The sequence below is a fragment of the Tupaia chinensis genome, unplaced genomic scaffold (genome assembly GCF_000334495.1).
Source record: "Tupaia chinensis unplaced genomic scaffold, TupChi_1.0 Scaffold000311_2, whole genome shotgun sequence".
Classification (NCBI taxonomy): domain Eukaryota; kingdom Metazoa; phylum Chordata; class Mammalia; order Scandentia; family Tupaiidae; genus Tupaia; species Tupaia belangeri.
The window spans coordinates 3,202,138-3,221,977 of NW_006159803.1; the positions used below are offsets into that span (position 1 = coordinate 3,202,138).

At 39.8% G+C, this 19,840-nt stretch overlaps 1 protein-coding gene and 1 long non-coding RNA gene across 3 annotated transcripts in view; one reads left to right on the plus strand and one right to left on the minus strand.

The window, feature by feature from the left end:
- The window catches only part of EXPH5 (exophilin 5), a 92,651-nt gene extending 81,905 nt beyond the window's left edge, over nucleotides 1–10,746 (minus strand). For both annotated transcript variants that reach the window (XM_006150961.3, XM_006150960.3), the window contains exon 1: nucleotides 9,398–10,746. In XM_006150961.3, the coding sequence (XP_006151023.1) occupies nucleotides 9,398–9,681 (284 nt within the window). In that variant the 5' untranslated portion in view covers nucleotides 9,682–10,746. The remainder of the gene's footprint in view (nucleotides 1–9,397) is intronic.
- The window catches only part of LOC114008216 (uncharacterized), a 13,863-nt gene continuing 2,822 nt past the window's right edge, over nucleotides 8,800–19,840 (plus strand). The window contains exons 1-2 of the long non-coding RNA XR_003549771.1: nucleotides 8,800–9,289; nucleotides 9,445–9,530. This is a non-coding gene — a long non-coding RNA (uncharacterized LOC114008216). The remainder of the gene's footprint in view (nucleotides 9,290–9,444; nucleotides 9,531–19,840) is intronic.

Consider the following 19,840-nt stretch of genomic DNA (forward strand, 5'->3'; position numbering starts at 1 on the left):
CCTACACAGCTGTAAGGTAAGTTCCATTTAACTAGGTATTGTATATCTACTAAGTGTGTGATGCTCTCTATCCTTGAGATGATCCTTGATTGAAAGGAATCAAGGCTGATGTACAATTTACTATACATTAACTTACCCATATGTACATTAACATTATAAAGAAAAAGAGACAAGGACAGAAAAAATATTTAGGCATATTTTAAAAAACAAATTAAAGTGATGGGCCAGTCAGTGGCATGGTGATGAAGGCTGCTGGATCTCACATGGCTGACTTGATGGTTTGAGTCCCAGACCTGGCAGCCTGAAAATCATGCTGGTCAGGTGTGCATGCGTGTCCAAAATCTCGAGAGGAGAATAGAAGAGAAAGAATTATGATAATGCCATTCCCTTTGGGGGTTTATATATCACCTTCTCTCTCTTTCTCTTTGTGTCTCTCTGTCTCTAACAAGTGCACACACCCTATAGCAAAAACTGAAAAAAAAAAAAAAAAAAAGCAAAGTGGATGAGTATAGAAGATTTACTGTTACGTGAAGTAAGCCAGACTATGAAAGACAAACACGGTATATCCCCACTCAATATATATCAAATGTCTGCACTCTATGGGAAAAATTGAAAGATCCAAGGACATAACAGTAGGGAGGACAAGTGTCAATACCAGTAGATACCAGAAACTGTATGAGGGGGTGGATAGTAGAGGGTGGGTGGGAGGTAACTGTAGAAGAAATACTTAAGAGATGTAAGAATGTAAAATTCTCTATTAAAGATGATATACATGGTAATATCCTTGATTTGACAGTCATATACTGCATCCATACTTTAAAAAAAAACAGTGGGTGCTATAGAGATACACAGTTAAACGAAAATAAGAAATCATACAATAAAAAATATTGTAAGATTTTGAAAGACATGCTTATGAAGATAAAAAAAGTATTCTGCATTTCTTATTATCAAAAGAAATAATCATCTCTAAAAATAACATATGGGGACCAGCAGTTGGTGTAATGGCTATGTCACTGGACTCCCATGTAGTCGACTGTGGCTCAAGTCCTGGACCTGGTGGCTTAAACTCACACCGGGCGTGTGTGCGTGCGTGCCCAAGATCCCAAGAGGAGAAAGGAGGAGAAGAGATCACGGTGTGGCCATCCCTCCCCGGGGGGTGATTTCTTGCTTTCTGTCTCCTTTGTCTTTCTGGAGAGTGCACACTCCCTATAGCAATAACCTCTCTAAAAATAAATACATAAAATAAAATAACACATGATAACTATGAAAAATAAAGTAGCAGGAAAATGGTTAAAACATCATCCCCAAGAGATAGAGATAATCATCATAACAATTTGGAGTATATTCTTCTTTTTTTTTAAAATAGATTTTTGTCATAGAGTGCCTGCACTTGCTGAAGAGAGACAGAGAGAGAAGGAAAGTGAGAAATCACCGCCCAGGGAAGATGACCATGTAACAATCCCTTTTCCATTTTCTTCTCAGGATTTTGGGCATGTATGCACACACACCACACACTCAGTGTGTTTTTTGAGCCACCGGCCTGGGGACTCAAACTGCAGAATCAGCCATGTGGGATCCAGCACCTTAACTACCATGCCACCTGCTGGCCTCTGGAGTATATTCTTATAAAAAGTATATATGTCCTTTTCTTTCTTTTTTAAAAAATTTGCTATAAGGTGCATGTGCTCACCAGAAAGAGAGGCAAAGAGAAAGAGACAAGGAAAGTGGGAAAGCGCCCCGCCAGGGATGATGGCCGCACCACAGTTCCTTCTCCTTCATTCTCCTCTCGGGATTTTTGAGGCACACACAACACACACTCCTATGTTTCTCAAGCCACCAAGTCCAGGACTCAATCCATACAGTTGGCCACGTGGTATCCAGCTGCTTTAACCACATGCTACTAGCTGGCTCCATGTATATGCATTTTTCCACATAAATAGTTGTCAGCAATGTTTCCTTTATAGGCAGATACTACTAGTTGCCCACTAACATCCATTATGCTAGTTTTCTTAGTAAAATGTCTCCAACTTTTAACTGGGCACATAATTACCTAGAATTGTGTGTTCCCTATTTTCGTGGCCAGTAGAAACAGCAAGAATTTTAAAGTAAAAAGATCTCAGTTCTGATTCTGTAACGCCAGATGGGCAATATGAGGGAGTCATTTCAACTTTTTTATAATGTAGGAGGTAGTACTACACAGAGATTACGAGCAGATGGAGTTCCCAAATCTGACACTTCTAGCAATATTATGTCAAAAAGTTACTTGCCCTCTTTAAGCTCCCTCTGTAGAATGGAGATAGAAATATCTCTAGACCCATCAAATTGTTGTGAGTTAAATGAGATAATGAACATGAAGAACTTAGAAAGGTCAAATGCTTGACAAATGTTCACTATTGTTATACTTATTTCTGTTATTATTTTGTTTTTTAGAATCATTTACTTATTTATTTAATTAATTTATTTTTTAAAAGAGCTTTTTGTCTAGGGGTACATGTGCTCTGTGGAGAGAGAGAGACAGTGAAAGGGAAAGTGAGAAATCACGCCCCCAGGGGTGTTGGTCATGCCACAATCCCTTCTCCTCCATTCTCCTCTCAGGACCTTGAGCATGCACATACATGTGTCTGGCATGAGTTTTCAAGCTACCGGGTCGGGGACTCAAACTGCAGTTGGCCATCTGGGAGTTCAGTGACGTAAGAACTATGCCATCTACTGGTCCCAGAATTATTTATTTGCTATTATTATTTTTTAATTTGACTAGAGAGAGAAAAGGAAAGTGAGAAAGCAGGCTGCCAGGTCCAGGACTTCAACCATGATTGGCCACGTGGAAGTCTAGTGTCTTAACCACCACAACACCTGCTGGCCCCTGTTATTAATTTTTAAAAAGAATATAGGGGCCAAATGGTGGCACAGTGGTAATGCAATGTTCTGCAAGGCTGACTCACATGGAAAAGTTCTGGGTTCACATCATGAGAACCCCTTGAACACGCTGGGCATGCATATGCCCATGTTCCAGGACTGGCTGAAAGTATGGGCGTATCACAACATCGAGACCTTGAGGTGAGGAAATGCCTATTTCTCACTGTCTTTCCTTTCTGTCTCTTGCTCATGGAAGGAGAAAAAAAAAAAAAAAAGGAAAGAAAATTAAAAAAAAAAAGATGAAAATTCCTGCTTTATCACAAAGGTTTAAGATGAGGATAAAAGTAAACAGATACGAAAGACTTTGAAAACTGAAAGAATTACAAAGTCATAAAGCCTAGAAAGGACAGTACTTCCTGACTTTGGAATATGGAACTACACTATTACAGCAGTTCTATGCATAGTACCCATGGAGACCAGTCCACAGGAGTAACTAGCTAGGAGAATGCATCTGAAAATTTTCTCATTGGCTTAAAGGAATTAAGTAATCTGGATGTTGTCAGAAAGCGCAGACACCTCAGAGATCCACGGCGTTCATCTGATACCTTATTATATACTGAACACTCAAGCCTGATGGGCATACTTGTGACTTTCAGGCATCATGCTCATAGTTAGTCCTTTAACTAGGTCACATAGGGCTGTTTAAGGGTGAACTATATTTCTATGAATCCTACCAATGAAAAACTATCACCAGTAAAAAAAAAATCTTCCAGAGGCTCAAGCCATTTCGGGCAGAATCTCTGTTTTATGCTCTACTGTATTCTCAGGGTCAATACAGTGTCTGGCACACAGTAGATGCCCAATAGAAAGGCATCTAATGTTGTTTGAAACTCTTATCTTTCAGCCAGAGGTAAAATCCACAGGCTGGGAGAGGAGAGGGTAGGCAAGAAACCTAGGAAAGATAAGAGGCTTGTCTCTCTGGCTTTAAATCTCTGCAAGATGTGGGGTTGGCTGGTGGCGTGGTGGTTAAGGGCGCTGGACTCCCATATGGCCCACTGCAGTTCGATTCCTGGATTGATAGCTTGCTTTCTTACTCTCTCTCTTTCACTCGCTCTCTCTGTCCCTGTCTGGTCAAATTTAAATAAATAAATAATAAAATAGCTCTTAAAATCTTTGCAAGATGTAGCTTTCACCATTTACCAACCACTTTGCAACTTTGAACTTCAGAACTGTGCCATAGCTCAAGGACACTGGTGTAATCAATTGGAGACAACTAAATTCTGGAAAACACTCCTGGGTTGCAATTTTGCCATTGAGCAGAGATGTTCTAAATCTAGATATGCTATTTTTCAACTTTTTACACCAGGCACTATAACGTCTAATACTTTACAAATGTTCTGCTATTGGAAAATAAACATTTTTGAATTGTTGATATCTTTTCTGTGAGCTGACAAGGTTATATGATCTTTCAGTACTCTCTGTCTCAGAGTTTCATCATTAAATTGATGATGGATATGGGAGAAGCTATGCAGTCATGGTTTTCAAAAACTTATAAAAAGTAAGATGCTTTTTAAATTACATGTGTAATATGTATGTGTGTTTATACATTCACATATATGTGCATCTACATACACACATTCATACATACACACATACATGGAAAATATAGGTTTTGGGTTAAAATTTTAGCTCTATCATTATCAAGTGTGTGGCCATGGGCAAGTTCTTCAGCCTTGCTAAAGTTCAATTTCCTTTCTATAAAAAGTTGTTAATAATACTCACCCCCTCTAATGGTTAAAAAGATTAATGAATGCTTTTGAGATAGACCTGAATTTGAATTCTGACTCTAAGTGCTTAACTTGGATAAGCACTTCTTTTTCTTTTTTTTTTTTTTAAGAATATTTGTTTATTTAATTTTATACATCATCATTATTATTTTATAAGCTGTTACAGGGTATGTGTGCCCATGAGAGAGACAGAGAATGAAAGAGAAAGAGAGAGAAAATGAGAAAGCAAGTCTCCAGGTAGAACCATGGTCGACTATGTGAGTCTAGCACCTTCACCACCATGCCAACTGCTGGCCCCAAGATATTCCTTCTTTTTAGACTGTTTCCTTCTCTGTGAAATAGGAATTAAAGGGTGTACCTGGGAATCAGCAGTTAGTGTAATGGCTATGTCGCTGGACTCCCACGTAGTCGACCGCGGTTCGCGTCCCGGACCCGGTGGCTTCAAACTCAACGCCGGGCGCATGTGCGTGTGTGCCCAAGATCCCGAAAGGAGAATGGAGGAGAAGGGATTGCGGCGTGACCATCCCCCCGGGGGGTGATTTCTCGCTTTCTGTCTCTCTATCTCTCTCTATCTGTCTGACGAGCGCATGCGCCCTATAGCGAAAACCTCTCCAAAAAAAAAAAAAAAAGGGTGTACCTAATGAGGTTATTGGGAGGATTAATTAATTCTGTATAACATGTCTAGTACAGTGCCTTATATACATACAGTAAGAGTCTAGTAAATGTTAGCTGTTATTATTATCAGAGTAAGTACTATTATTATATAAAAAGGCAACACTTAGTACATGCTGCTGTGGCTGTCTCCTTTACCTCAATCTCTTACTAATGAGAAATATCCAAGAATTGGACAATTGGGTCAAGAATAAGACATCCTTATGCACCATATTACTCACCAAATAGCTTGTAGCTGGCTTACAATGTCACCAACAATATACAGCATCTATCCACTTCACTCTAACCTTCATCAATAGTTGTTTTCTGTTATTTTTAAGAGACAGTGTGGTTTCTTGAGATTATTCCAAATTTCATTTATTACTGTGAAGGTAGGCATTGTCTCTTCTATTTGATTTACTGTTTGGATATTTCAGTATGAATAATTATTTCCATCTTTTGCCTCTTTATCAATTTAAATCTTGAAATAAAAACATTTGAATAAACTCTTTGTGTATTTCAAACATTAGCCATTATATTTAATGCAAATACTTTCCCAGTAAGTGGAAACCAAAGAGGTCTGGTACAGAGGAGGAGAGATCAGGGAAAGTTCTGTGTGTTCAGGAGCATTTCTGTGCATGGGCTGCTGTCTCTTGCATAGTCAACTCTACCATTCTCATGGCTATATTATCCATTACTAAACTCCTCTGCCCTGCATGATACTATAGCTCTATATATCTAACTATAGGGTATTTCTTTATAGTTGTCTTGTAGATACCCTAAGTCTATCATAGATATAACCGAATTCATTATTTGTCTCCCAACTATTAGATCATCAGGAAAATCATGATGCATTTTTCTGTTTCTCTATGTAAAAATGGATCATGACTTTCCTGACAACCCAATAGCTAACTTTCCAAATTTTCTCATTTGATCCCTTATTGTCCTAGACAAGAGATTTTTTTTTAAAATTACTTCTTTCTTCCATGTGCAAGAGAGAGAAAGGCAGTGCCAAACAGGGTCTTGAGACCTCCATCCACTCCCAGGCTTAGCCAGTCTCTGATCATGGACATGCACATTATCTGTTGTAGTCAGGGAGATCTCAGGATGTGAACCTAGATGTGGGTCAGCCTCACAGAGTGTTGAGTTTCACTGCTATGCCACTGTCTGGCCTCCTGCTAGTCAAGAGATCTTGAGGTTGTTTCTCTATATAGCAAAAAAGCCTGTTGAACTGTCTCTGAAATTATACTGAAATATCAGTCATGTGCCCTGATTTTTGATTTGGAAAATATGATGATCATATATCAAGAAAATGAGGAGGAGAGGCAGCCAAGTTGACATGTTATCTCAAGCCCTTTCTGCATGCCAGCATCTGCTCCTAAAACCAAAGCATATGAGCCTGAAGCAGGTAAGCAAAACAAGCACATGGAGACTGGACTCCAGACATGGATATTTGATAAAGGAAGCCAGGAATTAACAAGAGGGACAGAAAGTACTAGAAATCAATGCCTTGAGCATTTGGTTCAAGCATCTACTGTCCTTAAATTTTGTTCTGTATTCATGGTAGAACATGTGAACATACATGTAGAAGGAGAGAGAGAGAGAGAGACTCTACAGAGGGTCTGGTTTTATCATAATCCTCTAGCCCATAGAATCTTGGGCACTGGGCATGTATCTGTGTGTTTCAGGATAACTGGACCAGGCATCCTCTCTCTCTTTCTCTCTCTCTCTCTTTAACTGCCAGAGGGCATTTGTGCTTGTGGAGGTGGAGAGGGAGGGAGTAGGGCATGGTCACTCCACAATCTTTTTTCCTTCATTTCTCCATCCCATTAAGATTTGGAGCACATGTGCACATGTGCCCAGTGTATTTTTTAAGATCCTGAGACAGGACTCAAACCACTGCCAGCCATGTGTAATACAGCTTTCTCATAGCACTTTACTGCTATGTTATGTAGTTAGCCCATATTTTTATATTTTAATGATGATATTTTCTAAGTTGTTTGGATAATTTAATAGGTAAATGGCTATGGTACTGATTTTGTCTTAGTATTATGGCTTTTTCTGTTGATGCTTCGGTTAGGGTGTTAGCACCAGGAAATCAGAAAATGTGTTTTAGCATTTGCCACCAATGTGTAGATTCAGTTCCTTCTAATGTCAACTGAACTGTGCACCATGAGTGGCTGGACAGAAAATAAGTCAAATATAAAACATCAAAATTCATTTAAATAAAAATTGAAATAAATTCTATCATTATTTTTAAGACTATACTTCATGAGAGGCCAAATTGATAACATTTTATATGGAAGCCTGTTTCTCTTATTTCTTTATTTTCCCTTGAATTACAATATATAATAGATCACTTAAGAAGCACCATCTAGTACTCTAGGAGGTTAATCCATGTGGGAAGGTTCTGGGTTTATACCCAAAGACCTCCCAGAGTATGCCAGGTAGGAATGCACAGTGTCTATGCTTTGTGGCGGGCTTAAGCTGGGTAGATCACAGTGTCAAGATCCTGATGGTGGTGCACTCTCCTCTCTCTCTTGTGGAAAAAGAAACAGATAAACTTTGTTTTTAGTCCCATCTGAAGAGACAAGAAACACTTCCAATACACTGAGAACAACCTCAATTTCTTTGTGTCTTTGTAATATGTGTTGAAGGCAAACTCCACATAGTTCTAAAATTTTCCTACCCAGAGTTGGGTGTGCTTGTGTCATATGTGTGTGTGCATGCACAAAGTGTGAGTGGGTGTGGACATACTGTTCTCATGAGGGCACACTTTTTACATTTTTAGGGGAACAATCAAGACTGGTTTTCCAAAGACAGAGTATGGTGTGTGAAATCCACATCTTCAAACTTCAAATATTCATTCTGCCCCCAGTGTCATGTTTAGGGTAGAAGAGTGAAGACAGGGCACCATGTATTCTAATTCCTTAGAGAAAAAACAACTGGGGTTCCCCAATTTAAACTGTCCTTGGAAGGTTTGTTTTTGTCCTTATTTTTCTCTCTCTCTCCCAGTGGGTGGGTGGAATCAGGCAGGGATATCTAGAAGGCACTGAGGACAAAGAATTCACATCACCAAGCAGATGATCACAAACAAAATGGCTTCCTAAATTACAATCCATGCCACATACTGTGGCCTGAGACTGATACCCTGAATTTCCTTTCACAACCACTTAAGAAGGCCTTGGTCAAGTCTGTCCCACAATGGCAAATTAGTCCCTCTGATTCATTCCAGGACTTATCACATACTTTCTGGCAGAAAAACTGGTTAATTTATACCAGGTAATTATCTCTGGATTTTATCCTCTGGTAACTAATCCCTCACTGCAGCACGGAGTAGTAAAGCCCAGGTGAAATTCCACAGGCTCTTCCCCGCAGCACCACACAGTGAGACTCACTGGTGCCAGCCAACCCGTGCGCCCAAGTCCGTTCGCCAACCCAAGTCTCTACTTGGCATGTCCATCGAGCTCCCGCCCTCGGGGTGGGCACGTTTCGCCACCCTCGAGCTGCCAGCTCTCTCGAGCTCACTAGCCGTCGGCGTGGAGTGGAGAGAGGAGGCCCTGGGGTCGAGGGACGTCTTAGACGAAGATAGAAGACCTGGAGGACCTGTGTGCGCACGTGGGTGTGCGCAGGCCGCGCAGGAAACTGCTGCCAGAATTCGGCTCCAGGGCTCCGGACAGCTCTCTCCTGGCGCATTTCACGTGCCGAGAATCGCCGGCGCCCCCCGGCGGCTGTGGAGACGCCAGAGCACAGCGCGGCTCCGTGACCCACGCGGCCGAACGCGGCTTGCGATCACTGGCAGAGACACGCACCAAAGACCGCGCCGCCACCCCGGAGTACCCCAGACTCGCAGCCGAGCCTTCTGAACGGTGTATCTAGAGAAAGCACCAACCCAGCATCCCAAAGGCTTTTAGGGAGAAACTCAGGCAAACTTCCACTTCCCGACGCTCAGCCTCCGCAACATCCTCCCCGGGGCGCGCCGAACCCCGCAGCAGGTGCCTGACGACAGCTTCACGCCTCCCCAGCTCGCGTCTGGGCAGCCGCGGACCCCCCGGCCACCCCAGACCTTGGCCCAGGGAAAAGAGAACGTCATTTACTCATACCTGATCCTGTCCTTCTCTGCCCTCTGCAGCTTCTCATTTCTTTCCAGGACCTGAAGGATCTTCCTGGCTTCTTCGTCATTTAAGAAACTGAAATCGAACCCCTGAGGAACTTTCGTCATTTTCTCCACTGTGTGTGAGTTACCCTTAAGCTTCTTGGGACCTCCTGTTACGATGGCATTTTTCAGGATATTGGAGACTAGTTTCACGAGCTGGAGCCCATAGCCAATAATAAGTCCGCCCCTTTGAAAGTCTACCACCACAAACCCAGGGAACGGCCCACACATACAAGGCTCATTTTAACAACACCTTAATGACATGTTTCTCTTAACCTGTCCAACCGAGATGCAAAACGAATGAGTAAAAAGAGAGAGGGAACCAATCCCATTCCAAGGGGGCGGGACCTCCCTCGTCACCTCCCTCCTGCCCTCCCCCACCCCTATCTGACTTGTTAAGCAAACAAGCCTACATAATTCCATCTCTGAGTGAGGCTGAGACTGAAGTGTGGGCCGCAAAGTATTTGCTTTGGCTGTTGCCATTAGTTCTTAGAACTTGAGCTTGGCTAGTAGAAGGAGTGAAAAGTAAAGGCATTCATGGCTAATCCTCCCTTTGAATAATTAAGAGCTCATAAGAAATAGAATCTTGAGAAGGATCTTCAGCACTGGCAAAAGGGTTACCTTATGTAAATGAACCGGAAGAGTGGACTTTACTGCACAGCCCTGTGTGGACACATCTGGCAGAAGGGTTGAAATCAGCGGGTCCCTCCAATTGACTTCTTCACCAAGCCTTCCCATCCCTCAGACAACCCCCTTCTCCTCCATCACTACCACTCCGTAGTTTTACACAAGTCAGTCTCCGAAGATAGAAACGAACAAAACCCACTCATTTTAAGAGAAAACTGCCCTGGGGCAAAGGATGGCAGAAAGCACCTGTTAAAGCTTTCTGTAAGATTTTGTAATCTTCTTAATAAAAGCTGTTTCAGAGAAGTAATACAAGTTCCACTTTCAAATACCTAATCCTGTGACTACTGTAAAATGTAATCCTGTGATACCATTTCTTTTCCTAGAAAGTCAATTATACCACAATGCAAACAAGTATAGAAATGTCTGAAGACATTTATATGTGTCCATGTGTGTACACACACATTTTAAAGATTATCAAGGCTTTCTTAGAGAACATGTTGCTTTTGGCTTCACTTCCTACACAACAATAACTTTGTCAGGCAACTTTCCAGCCCCATAGACCTACTGTAGTCATTCTTATATGGTGGTGATAATAACTAACATATAAAATGTATTTCCACATCTATCATCTCTTTTCATAGCAAATAACCCAATAAAGACATTGTATCTATAACAAAAACATGCTGTCAAAAAAGGCCTTTTATGGGACCAGCAGGTGGTGTAATGGTTACATTGCTGGACTCCCACATAGTTGACCGCAGTTTGAGTCCCGGAGCAGTAGCTTAAAACTCATTCTGGGTGTTGTGTGTGCGTGGCCAAAATCCTGAGAGGAGAATGGAAGAGAAAGGATTGATAATGATCATCTCCCCTGGGGGGGGTGATTTCTTGCTTTTTGTTTCTCTGTCTTTTTCTGTCTCTCCAGTGAGCACACACACCCTATGGCAAAAATCTCTCTCTTAAAAAAAAAAGGCTGTTTATGTTTTGGCCTCTGGGTCCTCTGCTCATTTTAATCGTCATTATGTAAGACATGTCTAGGCAGTTAGCCATTCAGATAATTTTCTGTGGGTGTCTGTTTTTTAGGAATGGAAATCAGACCCATGAGTGGAATCACTCTGACAAAGATCTTTCCGGTACTTCAAGAAAAAGTAGTATTTGCTTTGGCTGTTGCCATTAGTTCTTAGAACTTGAGCTTGGCTAGTAGAAGGAGTGAAAAGTAAAGGCATTCATGGCTAATCCTCCCTTTGAATAATTAAGAGCTCATAAGAAATAGAATCTTGAGAAGGATCTTCAGCACTGGCAAAAGGGTTACCTTATGTAAATGAACCGGAAGAGTGGACTTTACTGCACAGCCCTGTGTGGACACATCTGGCAGAAGGGTTGAAATCAGCGGGTCCCTCCAATTGACTTCTTCACCAAGCCTTCCCATCCCTCAGACAACCCCCTTCTCCTCCATCACTACCACTCCGTAGTTTTACACAAGTCAGTCTCCGAAGATAGAAACGAACAAAACCCACTCATTTTAAGAGAAAACTGCCCTGGGGCAAAGGATGGCAGAAAGCACCTGTTAAAGCTTTCTGTAAGATTTTGTAATCTTCTTAATAAAAGCTGTTTCAGAGAAGTAATACAAGTTCCACTTTCAAATACCTAATCCTGTGACTACTGTAAAATGTAATCCTGTGATACCATTTCTTTTCCTAGAAAGTCAATTATACCACAATGCAAACAAGTATAGAAATGTCTGAAGACATTTATATGTGTCCATGTGTGTACACACACATTTTAAAGATTATCAAGGCTTTCTTAGAGAACATGTTGCTTTTGGCTTCACTTCCTACACAACAATAACTTTGTCAGGCAACTTTCCAGCCCCATAGACCTACTGTAGTCATTCTTATATGGTGGTGATAATAACTAACATATAAAATGTATTTCCACATCTATCATCTCTTTTCATAGCAAATAACCCAATAAAGACATTGTATCTATAACAAAAACATGCTGTCAAAAAAGGCCTTTTATGGGACCAGCAGGTGGTGTAATGGTTACATTGCTGGACTCCCACATAGTTGACCGCAGTTTGAGTCCCGGAGCAGTAGCTTAAAACTCATTCTGGGTGTTGTGTGTGCGTGGCCAAAATCCTGAGAGGAGAATGGAAGAGAAAGGATTGATAATGATCATCTCCCCTGGGGGGGGTGATTTCTTGCTTTTTGTTTCTCTGTCTTTTTCTGTCTCTCCAGTGAGCACACACACCCTATGGCAAAAATCTCTCTCTTAAAAAAAAAAGGCTGTTTATGTTTTGGCCTCTGGGTCCTCTGCTCATTTTAATCGTCATTATGTAAGACATGTCTAGGCAGTTAGCCATTCAGATAATTTTCTGTGGGTGTCTGTTTTTGTATGAAACAGGAACTAATCTGCCCACTGATGTTGTACAATACACAGAATTTTTTTTTAAGAATTATTTTATTTAACTGTATTTATTTATTTGTTTTAATTTGACCACAGAAGGACAGAATGAGAGAAAAGGAAAGCAAGCTGCCAAGTCCGGTACTTGAACCGTAGTCAGCCATGTGGGAGTCCAATGTTCTTAATCATCATGCTACCTACTGACCCCCTGAATTCCTTTTTAAAAAGTCTCAGTGTTAATAATGGTGGTTTGGGATGTACCTTTCTCATGTTTCCAATTTTTCTGGTATGTTTATTTATTTAGCATATAAATGAGGTTTTTTCGTTTTTGTTTTTGTTTTTGTTTTTTTACTATGGGAACTGGTGAGCTTTTAACTGTTCCAAGTTTATCAATGAATTGCTTTCAACCAACACATTGTGCTGTGTATTACAGGAAGGCCTTGTACACTGTAAACAGCATAGCCTTTGTCATTAGAAAGTTTATAATCCAATGGGAGAGAGAACAGGAATTTAAAAAATGACTACATAGCAAATACCATAATAGAGGAGTAAAGAAAATTCCACAGGGAAAAAAGTTAGTTCTAATTAAGTTAGTTCTAGTTAAGGGAAAAGAATGCTATATCTAGACTGCAGCATGAAGGGTCAGATTTGAACAGGAAGAAATAGAGGGTGGTGGGAGATGTGTGAGTTCTTCCAGGCAAGGGGATGAGGGTGCAGAATAGCAGATGTATCCTCTAGGAATCTTCTCATATTCCCTCAACTCCTCTGAATAATAACCAGAATGAGCAAAAATAGGCAAGCTAGGAAATATAGTGGCATGTTCAGGGACTGGTAAGTGATCTGCTTTAGCTAGAGCATGCATTCTCAATAGGGGCAAAATCTTGCTCTTTTTATGTATACAACACAGATATACTTACAATATATAGACAGATAGATAGGATACCTGCGGTGTTAACACTTTGTTAAGGGAGAATTAAGAAAAAAATTATAAACAATCTCCTTGAGGGGACAGTAATAAAACTTGTACTGAGCTAGCACAGTGGGGCACACAGAGTGATCTGACTCTGGTCCTATGTTAAGGAATCTGGAGTTTACTATGTAAGCAATGAGGCACCTATCCAGGTTTTGAGCATGACAATGATACACACATTGTCCCTCTAAATCAACAGGAGATTGGCTCTAGGACACCCCTCCAATACTAAAATTTGTGGATGCTCAAGTTCCTTATGTGAAGTAGTACACTTGCTTATAATCTATGCTTATCTTCCTGTGTACTTTAGATCATCTCTAGAGTACTTGTAAAACCTAATACAATATACATGCTATGTGAATAGTTCCTCTACAGGACAGTTTTAATTTGTATTGCTTTTTATTGTGTTGTTATTTTTTATTGTTTTTTTTTTCCTCTCAAATATTTTATCTTTGTAGTTTTTTTTTTTTTTCAAGAAATTTTTGCTGCAGGGCAGTGCACTCACCAGACAGAGAAGACAGAGACACAGAAAGCGAGAAATCACCATGCCATGCCACAATCCCTTTTCCTATGTTCTTCTCCTGAAATCTTGGGCATGCACACATGTGCACTTGGTGTGAGTTTAAGCCACCAAGTCTGGGACTCGAACCATAGTTAGCCATGTGGGAGTCCAGTGACATAACTGCTACACAATCTGCTGGCTCCTCTATTTGCAGTTATTTGAATCCACATATGTGGAACCACAGATGCAAAGAGCTGATTGTATTAGGTCATTGAGAAAGTCATGACATATTTTTCTATGCAAAAATGTGTCATTATTTTTCCCAATGACCCAATAGTTGAAACTGAACTTTGGAAAGATTACTCTCATAGCAATAGGCAAGGAAGAATAGAGTGAAGAGGGAGCAAGGAAATAATTGCGTTGGAATGTTGATGTGGGAGAAAGGAGAAAGAGGACCTGAATTGAACCAATGGAAGTGAGAGTTAAAACGAGGGTTGGAATCCAAAAATATTGGCTGGAATTAGTAACTCATTAGATCCGAGAGTTAATAAAGAAGTCACAAAGATAATGCAAGCTTTCAAAAGTGTCCCAAGGAGACCAGTCTATTTTATGGTACAAGAAACAGTATTTGTACAGAGATCGGAGTCAGTGTTAAACACAACCACAGCAAGGGTGGACAGGGTGTAGCGGCTGAGTTCAGGACTTTGAATTACCAACCACCAAGGCTGCTGCAGCCTGGGCTGTGGCACAAAAGAGCGGAGAAATGTTTATATTGAGGCTTTATATTGAGAAATTCACAAGGCATTGGGGTTTGCCCTGGAAACCATATAAAATAATTTCTGTGGGGTTATAAACACAATATTTCTTTGTTTGTTTGTTTTTCAGGCTTTTGCCATGGGGCATGTGTGCTCGCAAAAGAAAAAATACAGAGAAAGGGAAAGTGAGAAATCACTTCCTGGGGGGATGGCCACACCCAATCTCTTCTCCTCCATACTCCTCTAGGGATCTTGGTCATGCAGGTACATGTGCCTAGCATGATTTTCTTTTCTTTTTCTTTTTCTTTCTTACTTTTTTTTTTTTTTTTTAGAGGTTTTTGCTATAGGGCACGTGCTCTCGCCAGACAGACTGAGAGAGACAGAGAGAAGAAAGCGAGAAATCACCCCCTGGGGGGATGGCCATGCCGCAATCCCTTCTCCTCCATTCTCCTCTCGGGATCTTGGGCATGCACGCACATGCGCCCGGCATGAGTTTTAAGCCACCTGGTCCAGGTGACTACATGGGAGTCCAGCGACAGCCATTACACTAACTGCTGGTCCCACCTAGCGTGATTTTCAAGACACCAGAAATCTAATTATTGTCGGCCATGTGGGAATCTGGCTGCCTTAACCACCATGTCATCTGCTGGCCCTAAACATAGTACTCTAAAAGTAAAATAAATCTCAAAATTTTGTTTTATGAGCTTGTTCAGCCAACTGTAACTGCCCATTTCCAGTCTTAGTATCTGATAACCCTAGTCTTCTCCTGCCCTGCCTCTCAACTAAAGAGATATTCATTAGTTTGGTTTTTAATGGTAACAACGGAATAGAAAAGCAATAATCTATAAAAAGATAAAGATTAATCTCCCATGGTTTCCTGTCTTTTTCAGTTTGTTGACTAAATCCCCACAGAAGGCTTAGTTTTTCTTCCCTGGCAATCACCCAGCTAAGGGCATGCTGATCACATTACTTGCTTGAATGTCTGGATTTTTGCTATGTAAAGTCCTTTATGATCACAGGATGCCACTGGAAGCATCTCCGTAGATTAATGATAGTTGTATTATTATTATTATTATTATTATTATTTTTGTACTGATATCTTTCTGGACTGTTTTGACTCTTCTCCCTGGACAATCCAAACGTTTTCTCCTCCAACACCAGGTTGGGGTGAGCTTGGGTGGTAGCTTTCAGTAAAACAAGGAAATATAGATCATCTTGACTATTAGAGGCCTTCACTGGTAAACAAAAGAAGTAAAACTCTGAGAAGCGAATTTACACAGTTGATTATTTTGGTTTTCATTATTCTGTTTAGTGGATAGGTTTGCAAATCTAAATAGAAAAATTCCTTTTTGGTTGCCCCTAGGGCTTCAGTTCTATATCCACAGTTAGGGACTGAAGTTTCTATGGAGAAATAGCAACTTAAAATTCCTAAACCAGGTTTTTTGTTTTGGGGTATTTTTTGCCTCTAAAATAAAGATCATAATAAAACCAACTTTATAAGAATGTAAAAATTCAGTGAGATGATGCACATCTAGCCATTACCATAGTCATCACATCAGGTTCAGTGACTTTTTTAAATACTCTATAAGTCATTACGAATCTTGCATAATGTTTGTTTAACTCAAGGTCTATGATACTTCATTATCCTAGGGAGCTCTATGCATCCATGTAAAGGAATATTATAGAAAATAATTTAATAAATAATTTAATAAAATTATTTACCTTTCTTATTTTTAAAAATATATACATATATATAATGTAAAAAGAGAATATATAAGGCTAGAAATAAAATCGAAAAATAAGAATGGTCTTACTACTGATAATAAAGAATCTATTAATAGTAATAAATTAATGCTATTACTGAAAAAATTAATAAGACATTAGTAAATTTTGTTATTTTCCATATTCTCACATTTGAAAATTCATCTTAGGGCCAACTGGTAGCTTGGTGGCTAAGGCACTGGAATTTCCACATGGCTGACTGTGGTTCAAGTCTCGGGCCTGGTTGCTTGCTTTCTCACTCTCCTCTCTCTCTCTCTCTGTCTTCCTCTGGCAAAACTCATGTAAAAATAAATAAATAAATAAAAGAATTATTTAAAAAATAAAAAATTGATAGATGGTAAATATTGATATAATTATTTGTATAACAACTTTTAAAATAGCGTTTTCTTTGACTACAAAAATAGTGTCTATTTGTTGGATTGGAGAAACTGAATAATATAACTTGAGTCAGATAGATAAAAATCCCAGATAGATCAAAATCTCAGGTTTATTACTGGTAAAGTTTCACTAAGACTATGGTTTGATTCTGCAGTAAATGGGCTTACTAGTGCCACCCCTTACAGATCTAGACCTTAGGGCAGAGCACCAGAGGGAGACTGGGATCTGGAGCGCTGACATTATTAGTGACAGGAAGGTGGCAGGCAGAATGACTTCCGAGTGCTTCAACTTTCTAATAGATTAGGCCCAGCCTGTTAAAAAGCACAGATCAAGGAATTTCATACACTTATCACCCTGTAGTCAGACAACTTACTCCTCCACCTGCCCTAAGAAGGAATAAGCAAGGATGAGGTAGAGAGCTGGGAGTTATTACAGTCGCACAGTCCTCCCTCAGAAAAATGAACAATTAGTTCCCGTAATAATGTTCATTATATAAAAATGTGAGCATATGAAAATTAACAACATGTATTAATATTGTATTAATTTTTCAATAATAGTATTAATTTGTTACTATTAATGTATTCTTTATTATCAGTAACAAAACCTTCTATTCTTCTATTTTATTTATACTCGTACATATTCTCCCTTTCCATTACCTATATTTTAAAAAACAGAAATGGTAGGACTAGCAGATGGTAAAATGGTTACATCACTAGACTCCCACATAGTTGACCACGGTTCGAGTCCCAGATCCAGTGGCTTAAAACTCACATAGGTCACATGTGTGTGTGTGTGCCCAAAATCCCAAGAGGAGAATGGAGGAAAAAGGGATTTTGGTGTGGCCATTCCCCCGGGGGGCGATTTCTCGCTCTCTGTCACTCTGACTCTCTGGTGAGTGCATGGGCCCTATAGCAAAAATCTCTCAAAAATAAAATAAAATAAATTAAAATGGCATTATATTAAATAATTTTCTATAATGTCTCTTTACATGGATGTATAGAGTTCCCTAGGATAATGAGGTATCATTGACCTTTGAATAAAACAAACATTATGCAAGATTCACAATGACTTAAGGAGCATTTAAACAAGTCACTGAACTCTGATGCTTTTTGTTAGAATGAAAATAAACTAATTTTAAAATATTTTGTAAAGTAGAATTAGAAGGATGTTTCCTTGATGTGATAAGGAATGACTGTCCCAATACCAGTGTTACAATTAACAGTGAGTCCTGTAAGTAAAAACAAATCAAAGATACCTGCCATTACACAGATTGTCTATCATTGTTCTGATAATTCTGGTTGATACAATAAAGAAAAAAAAAAGATATGTAACTTAGAAAAGAGAAACCTGATCAGAAATTATGAGTATTTACTTATGAGAAAAGCAAAGAACTCTATTTTAAAACTACTGAAACTAATAAGAGAACATATATTAGTGGCCTGAGTATTAGTTCACCAGCAAATATTTATAGAATGTCTACTATGTATTGAGAAATGTTTTAGACACTATAGACAAGATGTTCCTGTCCTCAAGAACAGTATATTCTAATGGGTAGAGGTAAAAAAATAAGAAAAAAAAAGGCACAAATTCAGAGTATGATAACTGCTATGAAACAAGTCAAGACGGAAATGCTTAGAAGAGGTGGAGAGATGGCTCCAGGGAGTGGTGAGGCAGGACCCTGATGAGATGCCACTAGATATAACACCTAAAGGATAAGAAACCAGACATGTGAAGAACTAGGAAAATAAGTATACAGATGTCCTCAAAGTGGCTTAAGTTTGAATAAAATGTGGGTAAAAGGTAAACTCATGTGCCACTTATAAAATCTTTTAAACCTATGTCATCATTACACAATAAATAATCCCTGAGATTCTCTGCCCCAGATGATGTGGCTTCATGATTAAGGAAGGGCATTTTATATTTGTTCAACCTGTTACATGCCAGGCCCTGTGCCAGGTGCTAGAAACACAGAAGTACAAAGACAAACGTGTCTCTGTCCTCATGAAAGTTGCATACCTGAGAGAAGAGTTAGAGGATAGATCATACATACATACATACAATAATTATTAAATAGGGAAAAAGTGCTATGTATCATGATAGGATGATATGATAAGGAGTAACTCTGGGGAGAGGGGAATTACCTAACACTACACCTCATAGTTAGGAATTTCGGCCATCCTGAGTGACATGTAAGTAGGTGGAGAACTGAAAGGTCTTAACGATCCAGCCTTGCTGAGAGCCAAGAAAAGGGCTTTCCAAGCAGAGATAAGCACCAAGACACTGAGGCAGGAGAGAGATTGGAGAGCTCTGGACTGATGTTTCTGGACCATGGTAAATATCAGTAAGTGAGGCATAAAAAGAGATTGGAGAAGAAGGCAAGGACTTGATGACATAAGGCAATTGGTCCCAGGTGAAGGTCTTATCTCAAAGGGATGGGCTTGGAGTCAGGAATCCCTGGATCAATATCTGGCTACATAATTTATCAGATGTGTGACCCTGGAGATTACTTTACATCTCTGCCTGTGAAATAAGTGCCATAATAGTACCTACCTCATAACTTTGTGGAATTAAATGTGATAATGTATGTGAAGTGTTTAGCATATAGTAAGCCCTCTTGACTGAGAAAGACAGATAAAGAAAACAGAGGAAGAGACATCTTCCCAGCCTGATGGGCAGTTGGATTCTGTCAGGCAACCTCCTGCATCTGGCTGGCTTCTGGGATCATAAAGGACTTCCAAATGTTACCATTTCTCTCCCAGACCCCTAACGGGAGAAACTCTTGCCTTGGACAGAACCCACATCAAATTACTTGTGACATACGGATTAAATAATTTTCAGTTGAAAAGGTGGCGTGATGGTTAAAGGTGTTAGACTCCCACATGGCCAACGGCAGTTCAAGTCCTAAATCTGGTGTCTTGTTTTCTCACTTTCCTTCTCTCTCTCCCTCTCTCTCTGTGTCTGATCAAATGGGAA